The sequence below is a fragment of the Muntiacus reevesi genome, chromosome 4, assembly GCF_963930625.1.
Source record: "Muntiacus reevesi chromosome 4, mMunRee1.1, whole genome shotgun sequence".
Classification (NCBI taxonomy): domain Eukaryota; kingdom Metazoa; phylum Chordata; class Mammalia; order Artiodactyla; family Cervidae; genus Muntiacus; species Muntiacus reevesi.
The window spans coordinates 2,545,354-2,560,658 of NC_089252.1; the positions used below are offsets into that span (position 1 = coordinate 2,545,354).

The window sequence follows — 15,305 nt, forward strand, 5'->3', positions numbered from 1 at the left end:
AGCAGACCTGCCCACGGCCGAATATCAGGTTCAGAGAGCGGAGTGCGCGCACCGGCCACTCACACCCATAGAGAAAAAGAAACCCCCATCAGAGCCATATGGTGCTCTCATGGGAAAATAAACAGAGGCCCCAGAGCTATGCAGACAATGCCCGGCAGGCTCCCCTGCACATGTCTGCCTGACGTACACCCAGCCCACACCAGGGATGCTGAAGTTTTTACGTGGTTCCGAAGGCTCAATTTTCCATTTTTAAAAAGGAAATATTAAAATATAGCATAAATTAAGTCCCTTTTGCAATTTTTTTCTTTCCAAGATAACAAGTCACCATCAGCATTTTAGGCTACCTACTCTAACTATGTGGAAATTTTTAAAATCAATACATCCTTAGATAAACAAGTCATTAACATCTGCTTGACAAATAACTTAACATGCAATGCTTTTTGATGACCCAGAAGAACATGACTAGCTTACAGAGAAAATAACTTACAAACTTAAAGTCAGGAAGATATTTGCATCAGTGCAGTTGGAAGTTGACAGATTTTAGGTAAGTTTCCAGAAGCAGCCACTCTGATCTCTTGTTTCCATTTATATGACTATGTGGTTCTTATACACATTTAATAAATTATTCAGCAAGAACGTGACTAAGCTGTATAATACATTGCTTTCCTTGATGTAAGGCTGCTTCAAGCATAAGCACTGAGGATCGTATGGCATCTGTGGAAAAAGAAGGAGTCCTCTCCCGCCCAGAACCTGACCTAGGGTATCAGTTAACGTCTAGGAATTATTTCTGCACCATCTCAATGTATCTGAGACATCAAGCAAATGCAATTATCCTCAGGATCACAATTTGAAGTTGAGTCACAAGAAGCTTTTAGCCTTGCATGAGTCACGCAGTTCAGACATCTCTTCACAGATACGCCTGGGGTGATGGGGGAATTTTACTGTGGTTTATGTCAGAGTGAGGAACTCTGGATCTGAGCAAGTTAGGATGGGAGCACACGGGGCTTGGAGATGCAGAGGAGAGGGGAACGATGGTGTGATCCCCAGTGTGTGCAATAAAACAGTTCCATTTACAGCAAAAGGATTTCCCTAAGATACTCAGAAATGGGCTCAGCCCCCGCACTGCTGAGCATATACATGGTTGGAGCAGCAGAGAGAGTCTGTCTCAGCAGCTCCTGAGGAGACAGGACAAGACCAGCTCCTCAACCGCACCCCCATATTCATCAGTAAGGAACCGAAATTGCAGCTTATGCATATGAAAGTCAGTACGCCTGCTATTTTAATATTCCAGAGCCATCTCCCCATGAGAAAGCAAAAGGCCCAGAAAAATAACAGCTGCCTTAGGCCACTAGGGCAGCCAAGTCTAAGGAGAAAGCATCATTTATCTTTGAAGTTCACAGAAAAACAAGGTTTACCCAGCATCCGGACTTCAAAGGCACACCGGGGAAGTGTATCTCCTTTAGCCCGGCTGCTAGTAGTGAGGGGAAAGAGAGTGGGGTTGGGGGCGCTGGGTTATACAGTGAAGAAAGGATGGGGCCTCTGAATAAGTCCCCATTGATTACACATGATTACAAGGGTGCCCCAAGAAGTACTTGGTCTGCAGATGCAATACAAGTTCTTCTGGAACCCCTCTCTCAGGAAACTGTATGCAGTTTTACATCTTTGCAGACATCTGTTACCAACGAAACTCATTAGAGGAGGAGACAACCTAAACTCTGAACAAGAAGAATTGATTAGAATGACGATGGACAGAAGAAGAGCCCACCGGCCTGTAAAATGAAGGAATCCGCGTTTACACTGGGCACTCTTGGGTTCTGCAAGGCAGTGATAACAGCATCGTGAAGTGACCAAGGCGTGACAAGGGTAAAGACATCGCGTCCAAGCACATTCTCAGCACTTCCCCGAATAGAGCAGCAGTGGCGACTGTGTTTGTTTCAATGCTTCATTTGTGTGCGTGGGAATGGGAAGAGGAACGTGCAGGGAGCCACTGCCACGCAAGCCAGTCCAAGCAGGAGCCCCTCTTTGTGCAGCCGCGTGAATCCACACACACAGAAGCTGTCCTGACATTTGCAACGGCAGCTTCACGTTTTGCAAAACACATGAGGTATCGTCATCAGAATAAAATGTTTCTGCTGCGATATTTGAATAAAGTGCTAAAATTGTGCAAAGGAATTTTGTTCTTAAAAATACTCACATAGGTGTATGTACAATTTTTCCCCTGGCCATCAAACATGAAAAGGCATGATTTCCCATCCTCTCTGACAATTTTCTCCTCTTCTGTCCAGAGAACTATTTATAACATGGCAAATGTAAATACTGTTAGCTGGAGGAATATAGTTAGTAAAATAAATTCACAAACTAGAGAAGCTAACATGCAAAACTTACATCGAGTTGATCTTTTTGATCCAATATTTGATATTTCACATGAAGTCCTCATATGACACATATTACACAAAATTCTTTTTAAAAAAATTTTCTTGCTTTTGTATCATCCTAAAATATATCAGTCTTGTAGTCTGAAAATTATTTACTAATATAGAATCATTTCATCTTTTCATACCGTTTTCTCATTATTAAATATGAAACTGTCACAAAAGCTACATTTGAAACTAAGTTATGATGATTTGAACCCCAAATTAAAATTTCTAGAGGGAACGATATTTGGGATAAATATGCATTAGACATCATTACAAATTTGATGAAAAAAGCATTTGTTTGTACATAATATGCCCAGCTATGTCCAACCATTAGATTGTTTTTTCAAAGTTTATCTGAACCAGACATTTTACTATGCTTACTAACTTTTCTCACATGGCATGACCATTATCTCATGTGGCTTATAATTCGTAGAAATTATTCTGAATTTATAGAAATTATTTTCTGTACACCATCTTCACTGACATTTTAAGAATTATCCTTTTGAGTAGATTCCATTCAAGGCATAGCTAATACCTTAAAATATATATGTGTGTGTGTCGATATATATATGTAAATTTTTAACATCCAGTTTCATCCTCAGAAACTCATTCACAGCTTCCACCATGAGAATAGTCACAGGTGGTGGTTTTCCCTGTTTTTCTGGTCATCTCAATGAAGACTAAGTTCACAGAGTAGTTTTTCACTGACATCCTGATGGCTGACACCCCAGGGTCATGCTGCGACCCCTGCTGACCACCTGAGATAAGCTTAAGAGACCTCATGACTGCAGGTGGACATAGCATGTTGCAGAAGCCCAGTGCACTGTTTACAACTGGGAGCAGATGCAGCAAATGTGCAAAGAAGCTTATTTCCATCAAATATATATGTCTCAATATAAATGTCCACAAAAATAAAACTCAGGATCAAGTGTCCATAATCATATCTGAAACACCTATAGTTTCAATATTACCCCAATCTTAAAATTGAAGAACTAAAGCACAAATGTGTTTTCTAATTAAATTTACTACAAGATGTAGATCACAAATATTCCTGACCACCTTGATAGGCCCTTCTTCCTTATCTTACAAAGAATACAAATCTAGAGAGTCCTATTATAGACTCTTTACAGTCTTTAAATAAAGTTTCTTGAGAAACTTTCATTTCTTAAGATGTATAAAACTATATTATTATCTTTTGCTTATGGAATAGAATTTAGAAATAAAATAAAATTTAGAAATGGCCTTCACTAGACCTAGGGATTTTCTAGGCAGATCAAAGTACTTTTTAAACACAAATGGAATTCAAACAATATAATATGAATTGTTGTTAAGATAGCAAGTTACTGCCTTGCTTAACACCCCAATGTATTTCTCTGTGTCTGGTCCACATGCATGCAAATACCACACTTTTAAATAATACTCTTTTTTCACACGTGAGTACAATTGGTTGATGGTGGGGTGTCTAGTCGACTTTTATTTTCTTTAGTGTCATTAAGAGGTGATTCCTTGCGGGCATGGCACTTGAACACTTGCTTATAAGCCTTCCTGAAGTTTTCAGAGAGAAAGGCGTAAATGATGGGGTTCACAGAGGAGTTGCTGTAGGCCAGGCAGTGGGCAGTGATCCTGAAGAAGAAGGAGGCGGGGGTCAACGGGAACACCCCAAACTCAGCCCAGAGATGAATGACGTGGTGGGGCAGCCAGGAGACCCCGAAGACCACCACCACCACCAGCACCGTCTGCGCAGTCTAGGAGAAGGGAAGAAAACAGAGGCTCTGGTCACAACAAACAGGAACCCAGCATTCCAGCTCATGCACTGACAGAGGGAACTTTCTGTGCATTTTCACAGAATCAAGTGCATCCTAAACCTGCTCTGGGCGCTGGTCTTCACTTCGCAGTCACACCCCTAAAGGAGCTATAAGCATGACCCAGTGGCCCCCTGTCCACTTTGCCCCTGGAGAGACCTGATCCCACTGGGATCCATGAATTCAGGGAGGGAGGGTGGAGGTGAAGGAGAGAGAGAAGGAAGGTGCTTATTTTCCCTCCAGCTTCACACCGTGGAGCAGGGACTCCCCAACCAGGAAGCCGTTGTGGGCCCGCAGGTCTTTTCACAGGAGACGCCTGGCCCCCACCCTGCAGGAATGTTCTCATGTGAAGCAATGACTGTTACTTCCCGTGAGTTAGAATCCAGCTGTCACAGCCCATAGCGCCCAGAACGTGAGGCTTAAGATAGCAGTCTTCCAGGAAAGACACGGGGTAGCCGACTGACTCGGAGAGGAAGCTTGTCCAAGAGGCAGGCTGGAAGCCAAGGAACCCAGCAGAGGTGGGAGAGGAGCCGCTCGGACTTCAGGATGAGGTCAGAGCAAGGGCGGTCAGGGCGCCGGAGACCGGAGTTACGCTCATGTTTACTCATGACCACGCGGGTGCTCAGAAGGTGCCACGAGCCACACAAAAGCCGAGGGTTTGATGACCTTTGAAAAATGAGGCCAGCTTCCCTTGTGGCTCAGATGGTAAAGAATCTGTCTACAATGTTGAAAAATGAGGCCACCTCCCTGTGCCTCAGCCTCCTGGCCTGTAACCGGGGTGACCCAACGTGATGGTCCTCTGAGTGGACCTGGTCCACTTAACACCTTCAAACAACTCAGGTACAAACGTGATCCCAGGGTTTCCAGGGCAGCAGCGTCACAGACTGCGGCTGCTGTGTGCCCGACGCACGGCAGACCAGCGCCCCGCTCCCTATGCCAAGGACCGTCTGATGTCCGTCCGTCTACCGAGCAGTGTATGGGATGCGCTCCTGACGATTCAATAACCATCTAGACGCAGTCACACCTGCAGGGAGCGCGGAGCACACCCGCTGTCCTCCCTAAGAGAGGAAGGCCATCTCTGCGCGGCACAGAACACACGCTCTCTGGGTATTCTGTTTCACTGCTCCTTTCACGAGGTTTTCACTAAGCAACAAGCTGAGGGCAGAACTACACCCCGACAGCTTACAGATAAGAGCCACACTGTATCTGTATCCCTGTAGGGCAATGGTCAGCAGGGTGTCTTTTCTATGGAGGGTTTGTTACTGTGTGTATTTACCCAAGTTCATTCAAAATCTGCCTTTTATTTTTATCAGGTCTACTGGTCTTTTCAGAACCATGAACGGGGTTCCTTTCCTTGGTCTGCCTGTAGCTTTGGAATGTGAGTGCCTTAAGATTACAATATAATAATACTGTAAGAATATCAATGGATACTTACATAAACCTTATCATTTATCAAATGATGCTCCCAAAAGAATTTAACAGAATGCTTGTTTAATACAATGTTTATGCTCCCAGTTATGTGTCAACAAAGGTTCACTATTTATCTTCTGCCTATTTCACAGGCATCTCAGCCCATCCAAGCTGGTACGGGAGTGGGCGCCCTGCACACAGGCCCTGGCGCTCAGCCCTGCACCCCAGTGGCCTCCACACCAACTACAGCATCACATTAGGGGAGCGCATCAAGGTGCCCAGGGAGAGACGTGTGTGGCTCCCTCCTGTGTCTCCCTCACGTCAGAGGACCAGGACCAGGGAACTGGGAAGACATCCACCCACAGAACAGCTCCCTCACCTACCTCCAACTCAGAAAACATGCACCTGGAACATACCAGTTCAAGGTCAAGATCTGGTCAAAATAAATCACTGTACTAACAAAATAATGGCTGAGCACCGAAGAATTGATACTTTTCAACTGTGGTGCTGGAGAAGACTCTTGAGAGTCCCTTGGACTGTAAGGAGATCCAACCAGTCCATCATAAAGTCCTGAATATTCATTGGAAGGACTGATGTTGAAGCAGAAACTCCAAAACTTTGGCCACCTGATGCGAAGAACTCACTCATCAGAAAAGACCCTGATGCTGGGAAAGATTGAAGGCAGGAGGAGAAGGGGGCAACAGAGGATGAGATGGCTGGATGGCATCACCGACTCAACGGACATGAGTTTGGTGATGGACAGGGAGGCCTGGTGTGCTGCAGTCCATGGGGTCGCAAAGAGTCAGACAGGACTGAGCAACTGTACCTGGGTTTTCAGCGAGCCATCATCACGCAGCACTTCAGGTATTAGGGTCTCATGCTTCCACAGGTCGTGCGGATGACGTACCTGCCCAGGAACCTGCCTTCCTGGATAGCTCATGAGTGTTTAAAGAATCAGTGAAGAATTCCACAGAAGCCATAACAAAAGCAAGTGGCCTCGCCCACCTCGAGGGGGCTGAGGTGCTTCCTTGGTACTAACTGCACCTGGGCTGACCCACACCATCTCCTCTGAAAGGTTCCCCTTAGAAAAGTCAGGCAGTGAGGAGACGAGGCCCTCTGTGGGGATAGGGGCTATTTTCATTTCTTACAGTATCATTTGCCTGAACCACAGATGGATTTACACCCAACGTATTGCCTACGTTCCCCATCTGTCCACGTGGGGTACAGAACCACAGCATCACCATTTGATAGAGAAGAAGTCCTTGTTGAAAGTTACGTGCCAAGCCTCTGCATGAATTTTTATACTTAAGGTTGGGCCTTTTATTAGCCTGCCTTCTTTTTACTTCTTGCACTGAAAGTATCTGAAAAATAGTAATTTCTCCTCTTCCTGTGAGATGCTCTTTTTCAAGTCATCTGAGACATTTGATTTTTTTTTTTCCTTCAAAGAATTTTACACATAATCCATCTAATGGAACTTGGCAGGGAAGGAAAAAGTGAGTAAATGATGAGACTGATGAGAAACATTTTGTAAATTGTACAAATGACAGCCAAAAAGCTTGCTGAGTTACTCCAAGCCAGATGGGGAGAAAGAGCCGCTGTCAAAAGAATCTTGTGGTTAAGAAGGTACCATGAGGGTCTCGCATCTACCTCCCTATTACCAGGAACCATCCTGGGGAAGGCTACCCCACTGGGAAGTCTTCCAGAAATTGTTAAGAATCTTGTTTTCCTATCTGATCAGCCTTGTGCCAGAAAATGTTTCTTTAGGTCCAGCCGAATCTAGTGTTAATCAAGGCCCGGCTCTGTACTGTGGTCACTACTATTTTGGCAAAGGAAAGCACACTCTTCTCTATTTTCCTCCAAACAGGCAGGATAGCTGTTGAGCACATTTGTGTTGAACCTAACTCTCCACTCCAGGAGTGCTACCAGCCTTCACATGAGGTGGAGCCCCTATGGATGGACGGGGGAAGGGGAAGGGGCCCTACGCAGCCACCGAGGCGGGGAGTCAGAAACAGGCACAACTGAAATGAATAAACCTCCAAGATCTTCTCGTATCACCCCATGATCCATCAGAAACTGAGTGTGTACACACCCAGGAACACTTCTCTCTGCCAAGACCCAGGGCAGCATCAGCTGAGCCGATCCAACCTCCGCCTCTGGGTGAAGGAGCTCTGGCTCTTCACCCTGGGCCCTCCCCTCCTCTGCCCCTGTCTCCCCGTTCCGTCTTCCTACTCTACTCCCCACATCTGTCTGCTAGCCCTGGCCTAGACGCGAGTACATGCACAATCACCAACCATTTGTTCTGTGCAAACAAGGAGGTAATTAAAAACATCAAAAGAGATCTGACATCTGTTCAGTGGTTATTAAGGGTCAGAGGTTGTGAGAATAGAAGAGAAAATCTTCCCTCCTCCAAATGCTGAGACCTTTTCCCCCTCAGATCATATCCTGGAGAAGGCAAAGGCAACCCACTCCAGTACTCTTGCCTGGAAAATCCCAAGGATGGAGGAGCCTGGTAGGCTACAGTCCATGGGTCGTGAAGAGTCGGACACGGCTGAGAGGCTTCACTTTCACTTTCCCTTGGGAAGAATTGCATTTATATATATGTTCCCTTTGGAGAAGGAAATGGCAACCCACTCCAGCAATCTTGCGTGGAGAATCCCATGGACAGAGGAGCCTGGCAGGCTGCAGTCCATGGGGTCACAAGAGTCGGACACAACTTAGCTACTAAACCACTGACCGCCATACGTTCCCTGGTGGCTCAGCTGGTAAAGAATCCGCCTGCAATGCAGAAGACCCTGGTTCGATTCCTGGGTCAGGAAGATCCCCTGGAGAAGGGAAAGGCTTCCCACTCCAGTATTCTTGGGCTTCCCTGGTGGCTCAGATGGTAAAGAATCTGCCTGCAATGCAGAAGACTTGGGTTCGATCTCTGCATTGGGAAGATACCCTGAAGGAGGGCATGGCAACCCACTCCAGTATTCTGGCCTGAAAAATCCCCATGGACAGAGGAGCCTGGCGGGCAACAGTCCGTGAAGTCACAGAGTCAGAAATGACTGAGCAACTAACACAACAACAATACACATGCCTCATACACACATACACACACCCATATGTACACATACACGTATAAAGCCAAACAATGTAAATGTTAAAATGCTCACTAATCTTCCAGTTCAGTTCAGTCACTTAGTCGTGTCCAACTCCTTGTGACTCTAGGGACTGCAGCCCACCAGGCTCCTCTCTGCATGGATTTTCCAGGCAAGAATACTGGAGTGGGTTGTCATTTCCTTCTCCAGGATATGATCTGAGTAAAAGGTAAATTAATCCCGATTTGTAAAATAGCTTGTCCTCAAAATGGGTTTGAAATATAATAAATTGCAGGATGTTAGATGCTGTCAAACCCTTCAGAGGAAGCTTGTGGGAATCGGGATTCCAGGGAGAAGGACAAAGACAATTAAAGATGGGCTGGACTCCCCTCAGGCCCCTCCCATCAGTTCTGCCCCCAGGGGGCCAAGTCAGCACATTTCTGGGAGGAAGAGAGCAGAGCAACTGCTTTGAGGCTTCAGGGAGGGATACAGCAATACTCGCTCAAAAGATAATTAAGACGGGCCTCCTGGGACCACATCAGAGACAGTAAATACACAATAAAAGAAGCATGTCTGCTGAGTCGCTTCAATCGTGTCTCTGAGACTCCATGGACTGTGGCCAGCCAGGCTCCTCTGTCCATGGGGTTCTGCAGGCAAGAGTACTGGAGAGGTTGCTGTGCCCTCCTCGAGGGAACCCCCCAAACCAAGAATGGAATTCGGGGCTCCTGCACTTGCAGGTGGGTTCTTTATCACGAGCACCACCTGCAGTTTCAAGCAAATTGTGGGTCCAGCCACCTGACACCCTATGCCAGTCATCCAAAGCGCACTTTCTCCAGAGGCTCAGAATCCAGAAGAGACACCTTTTGGCCCCTCCCCAGACCTCCACCCACATTCTCTGGCAGCTTAGTCACCTGCCCACCTTCAGCAGCTCAGACCTCTCCATGTCTCCTCTCCGCCCAGGGCTAAGAAGTTCTCTGAACCCAGGAACCAAAATTTCACAGGAGGATGCAGGAGAGCTAAGAGTATACATTAAACCAAGCTCCAGAAATGGCACAGTGAATGTAAATCCAGTAGTTTTACCTTTTTCTTTGACGCCTCTGACTTCTTTGACACGTTCTTCAACTTTTTATGCAAGTGGTTAAGGACCTGAAAAACATAGACTAATAAAATCAGTTTGCCTCAGAATTGCAAAATTCATTGTCCATTTTGCATTGACATTTCCTGATGTTCTGAAAAGGGAAGACCATGGTTTACAAAGTCATGCAAGCTGAAATGCACAGGAGCTGGTGGAGTAATGACGACCATGGATTGCCATGGACATCCGGTTTTCTAGCCACCTGTGTCCGGAGCCCCCGTTGGCAGAGCTCTGGTGCAGGGAGCTCCGAGGTTTCTTCCAGAAAGACCCACTCTGCTGCCCACACCTGCATCCCCACTGGCCTCCCTGCCACCTGGTTTCCCCTAAGAGTCTACCTTTCCACAATCCCAGGTCCCTGCTATATGCTAAATCCTAGATGTGTAGAAAGATTGCAGACTGCCTTCCAACAACACTGAGGGCTGACAGACCACCATTCTGCGAGGTTCCACGGCTACTGTCCCACCAGGGAGGCTTCCAGGGAGACACTTGTTTCCTTCCTTAGAGACACTAGTTTTGTCTTCTCCCGCCAGCATCATACTCAGGAGAAAAGATGTGAGACACTGTGGTTCCACATAAGAGTTTGCAACGTAAGCTGTACAACAGGGTCAGAATGGTGGTACACACACCAGGCAGGTCTCGAGTTCATTCTTATGTCCCATCTGAGTGAAAAACCTAAGGAAAACCAGCTCAGGGCAACTAAGGGCTTGAGACTGCCCGTCAATTGCTCAGTGAGTCCCCCCCAAACAGTGGAAACAGGGTTCCAGCCATCTCCCTGTCCCCCTGGAGCACCACAGCATGGAAATAACTTAATCAAATTGAACTAGTAATAGGAAAACTGCTCTGTCTGGGCAGATGCAACCCTCTGGAGTCATCAGTCACTCCCTGATGAAGAAGCCGCGGGGTTTATCCACCACTTCACGATTCCCTGGGCTTCCCTGGTGGCTCAGATGGTAAAGAATCTGCCTACAATGGGTTCCATGCCTGGGTCGGGAAGATCCCCTGGAGAAGGCCATGGCACCCCACTTCAGTATTCTTCCCTGGAGAATCCCATGGACAGAGGAGCCTGGTGGGCTACAGTCCCTGGAGTCACAAAGAGGCAGACACGACTGAGCGACTAACACTTTCACTTCACTTTCACGATTCCCTACCCCGGTCAAGCAGCTGTCGTGGGGTGTGAATTTCTGACTCCAAACTCCCAGCTCTACCGAAACGCTGCTCACTTCCCACAAGGGCTCAGCACCCTCCACAAGAAAGCCTCTCACTTCCTACGGGGACATCTGCGGTCACTCTCAGTACAGTGATAACGGGTCCGTCTACTGTCCGGCCGTCAGCAACTGGGGTATTAAAAATCTAATGGAAGACAACGACAGAAGGGAGGCTTGTGCAGGAACAAATGAAGAGGACTTTTAAGAGGAAGGAACGGACTGGACAGGGCCCCTCCCGGAGAGGACCAGCCTGGCCAGGTTCCCTGTGGACAGCCTCCCCACCGCCAGAGGAGGACCCCGGTCACTGAAAGAAAGGGAGAGATGGCAAGGCAGCGTCAGCGAGGGCTGCCTGGAGAGGACCCCACGTGGAGAAGTCAGATGTTACCGGCTACGTTACACGGCCTGGGGCCACTCAGCCCTTCCACAGCGTCGGGGGTCACATCTCATAACTACAAACACCTAAGGAATGTCGCAGAGTGGCCCACGGGGAGAACGCATAACTGTGTTTCTCCTGGCTCTGCTCCACTTCATGAGCGCACACTACGGGCCCACACTGATGCGTGTAACGGACCGCATGAAGGTCTCGCCATCAAAGGAGAAAGGGTTATGACTGCGTTTCTCTGGAAGCTGGTGACAGTGGTGAGCGGACACTTCTCCGTCACTCGTACTTTCAGAAGTGTGCACGGGAGGCCGACACCCGTCCTGGCACAGGACGACTCTGGGAATGTGGAGGAACTGGGTAGGTCCCGAGTTCATCTTGTGTCAGGCCGAGGAGAGCCCAGGACAAGCACCGCCCCGAGGAAGAGTGAGCCAGCCCCGCAGCAGCAGAGGGCGCCCCAGAGTCATCCTCCAGCCTGGCATTCTGGGTCTCCAGGGAGGGCGCGTGCAAAGGACTTTCCACTAAACTGTCAGTACAGAAGGCAACTCTGGAATGCAGTTCCTTTCCTTAACTTAAAAAACACTGTGATTTTATCTTTTGATCTGGGCCTTGGGGTAACAATCAATCCGGAATGTAACATTTAAGTAGCAAAACCCTTCCATGCAAAGCAGTGACTGAATCAAAGGAAAGCAACTGAAGTCTTTAATCTTTACCTTTTTTCAAGCCCGAGAATCAATATGCAAATATTACTTTGAATTTCAAAGGAATTTCCAGTTGTGCTTAAAAGCAAACTATTTCCATATTTTAAGAAAATCCCAATGATTATGTATTTTCTGAATTTTTTAATTTAAAAACTTCGCCTTAGGTGTGACTTTTATAAAGTCTCAAATGACAGAAATGTAGCTGGTTCCTTCCTAGAAGTTTATCTCGTTGTTTCCATTAAAAAGACCTGAATTTCCAAAAGACCAGACTTTTGGGAAACAAAGGAAGAATATGCTTCAAGTATAATCCATGTAATGATGAAAGAAAAGCCAAACACTTAAAGAATCTCTCTAATCTCAAGGCCCATGCCCCACAGGCCCGCCTCCCCCAGGGGGCTAGGAAGCCCTGCATGGAAATCCTTCCTGGCTGCTTTACCAGCTCCGCAATCACTGCCTCACAATCTGCGGCTTCACTCCTCCAAAACCCTCCTTCCTTATCAATAAAATATGCACAGTGGCTCCAACCCACTGGGTCGCCTGCAGATCAGGTGACGGAGCGCACACTGGAGACCACGGCCCTGGGCAGACCAAGCTTTGATTTGCTTTTCTCAGCCATTTATCAAAGAGCTAAGCTACAGTGATTCCCGATTTCCTGCCTTTACGCCATCTCTTTATGCACAACCCTTCGGTGCAGGACATTCTCTCAGATCATATCCAAAAACATTACCATTCAAAATAAACACTGCTCTAGATAGATGGCCTGGGGGAGGGGCAAACAAAACCAGGTGGCTCATAGTCCACATTTCTGCTGGGGGAAAAAAACTATGAGTGGAACATAAGAACTGATTGCTGTTCTACTTCACCTGATTATTCAGAGTCCTAGAGTCACAAGCTTATCAGAAAGAAACTGAGAGAGAGAGAGAGAGAGAGAAGATAAAATGATAAAATGGTGCAGATCTCAGAATTCGGTCACAGAAGTATTTCCCTAGTGGCGATGGTACTGGGGAGGGTGTGTCAGGGAGAGGGGGTCTCACCCCATCCACTGCATCTCCTGATTATAAAGCAGATATTGTGGCTCAGACAGCAAATAATATGTGCTCCTTAAAATGTGGAAGACCCATGTCTGATCCCTAGGTAGGGAAGATCCCCTGGAAAAGGGAATGGCTACGCACTCCAGTATTCATGCCTGGAGAATTCCATGGACAGGGGAGCTTGACCAGCTACAGTTCAAGGGGTTGCAAAGAGTCAGATATGACTGAGTGACTACCACACACAAACAAGTCTAAAAGGTGTAAGGCTTTCAGATCAGTATACAATCTTCAACACCATGTGTTATTAATGAAAGAGAACGTGATTGTGCTGAGCTGGGGGGAAGGGCACTGCACAGAGAAAGGAGTTGCAGGATAGGGGGACCAGAGATGTGTCAGCCGTGTGTCTCCCAGCTGAGGCTTTAGACCTGCCACCTGAACCACTTGATATTCTTTACCTCCTCCTCAAAGGACTGAAATGAGGAAACGGCAGCTGCAAACCCATCCATCCAACGTTCTCTGGAGAATCCGTGAGGAAATATTTCTGACCATTTGGATTTATGACGCCTAACTTGTGAACTAAAATTCAAAGCTCTGTCGCCAGGAGCAGCGGTTTCACAAAGCCGGTCCTGGCCGGCGACCCAACCCCGTGCACCCCACAGGCAAGGAAATCCCCCCATCGGACCCCAGTTGAGGGCTGCGGAGGGGCGCGGACCCTCCACCCAGCAAAAGGACTCGCTCGGCAGGACCGGGCGCTCGCGTAACGCTGCCGCCACGCAGGCGATCAAATGCAGGCTGAGCGGGCTACGTGGCTAAAACCTCCTGAGAAGTGGGCGTTGAACCCCGTCTCCTGTGGGGACAACCTCAGGGCCCAGGGCTTGCGGGGCCCGGGACGGACGCCCGGACCTGCAAACTTTCCTGGCGTCGCCCAAACTCCAAGCAACTTTCGCGCAGCATCAAACTCGCAAGCCCAAGCCGCGGCCGGAGGAGGCGATGGCTCGGGCAGAAAACTCGCGGGGGACCAGGGCAAGGGGGCGGGGCCCTGGAGGGGTGCGGGGACAGAGGAGCCGCCCCGGGCCCGCGGACCCGCCCCGCGCCCCGCACCTTGGCGTAACAGAAGCATATGAGCAGGAGCGGCAGCAGGTAGCCGAAGACGAAAGTGCACACCACGTAGGCCTTCTTGTGGCGCTGGTTGGGCCACTGCTCCCAGCAGAAGGTCTGATTGCTGACGTCCCGGTGGAAGAGGCGCTGGTGGTAGGCCACCGGCGAGGCCATGGCGATGGACAGCGCCCAGATGAAGCCCACGCCCAGCAGCGCGTTGCGGGACACCCGCAGGGCGGAGGAGCGGCGCGAGTGCACGATGGCCACATAGCGGTCCACCGACATCGCGGCCAGCGTGAAGATGCTGACCAGCATGGACACGGTAAAGAAGTAGTGGATGAACTTGCAGATGAAGGCGCCCAGCACCCAGGTGGGCAGCGCGTACACAGTGGCCTGGAAGGGGATGCAGAAGAGCAGGTAGGCCAGGTCGGCGATGCTCAGGTTGAGGATGAACAGGTTGGTGGTGCTGCGCGGCTTGCCCGGCTTGCTGCGCGCCAGTACGGTGATCACCAGGCTGTTGCCCAGCACGCCGAGCGCGAAGATCAGGCCGAACACCACCAGCGTGACGAAGTTCTCCACGCCGATGCCGAAGAGCGGCCTGGGTTCCAGGGTCGGGGGCTGGAGCCCGCTCGCGTTCCCCTCGCTGAAGTTCCCAGCCTCCAGCTCCATGGCGCACAGGGGGAGCCTAGGTCGCGCTGGCAAAGGGCGCCTGCCGGGGAAAGAGGGGCTCCGGGGGACCCAGCTCAGACCACTCAGAACCCAGGCGCCCGGGCCGAGTGGCACCGTCTTTTCGGACGGGGCCACCTGGGAGAGGACGCAGACGGGAGCCGGAGCTGGACCTTCCCGCCCTCGCGAGGCGGTCCCAAGAGCGCCGGGCGTCCGCTGATCCGCCACCGAGCCGGGGAGGGACCGGCCGGCGCAGCCCTGCGGGAGGAGAGAGCCCTCTCTGCGCCTTACCGGCTCCGCGCCCCTGCAGGTCGTTTCCCTCGTCCCCGAGAGGCTGCGGGCTGCACCTGTTGCTCCGCGCCGCTCCCTTCCCGCGGCGTT

The 15,305-nt window shown here is 49.2% G+C and overlaps 1 protein-coding gene across 1 annotated transcript; it reads right to left on the reverse strand.

Moving 5' to 3' along the window:
- Positions 1-3,844: 3,844 nt before the first annotated feature.
- On the reverse strand, positions 3,845-14,927 carry GALR1 (galanin receptor 1). Its single transcript, XM_065932230.1, has 3 exons — positions 14,262-14,927; positions 9,790-9,855; positions 3,845-4,162 (listed from the first exon to the last, which is right to left on the reverse strand). The coding sequence occupies exons 1-3, from the start codon at positions 14,925-14,927 to the stop codon at positions 3,845-3,847; spliced, it is 1,050 nt and encodes a 349-aa protein (XP_065788302.1).
- Positions 14,928-15,305: the final 378 nt, after the last annotated feature.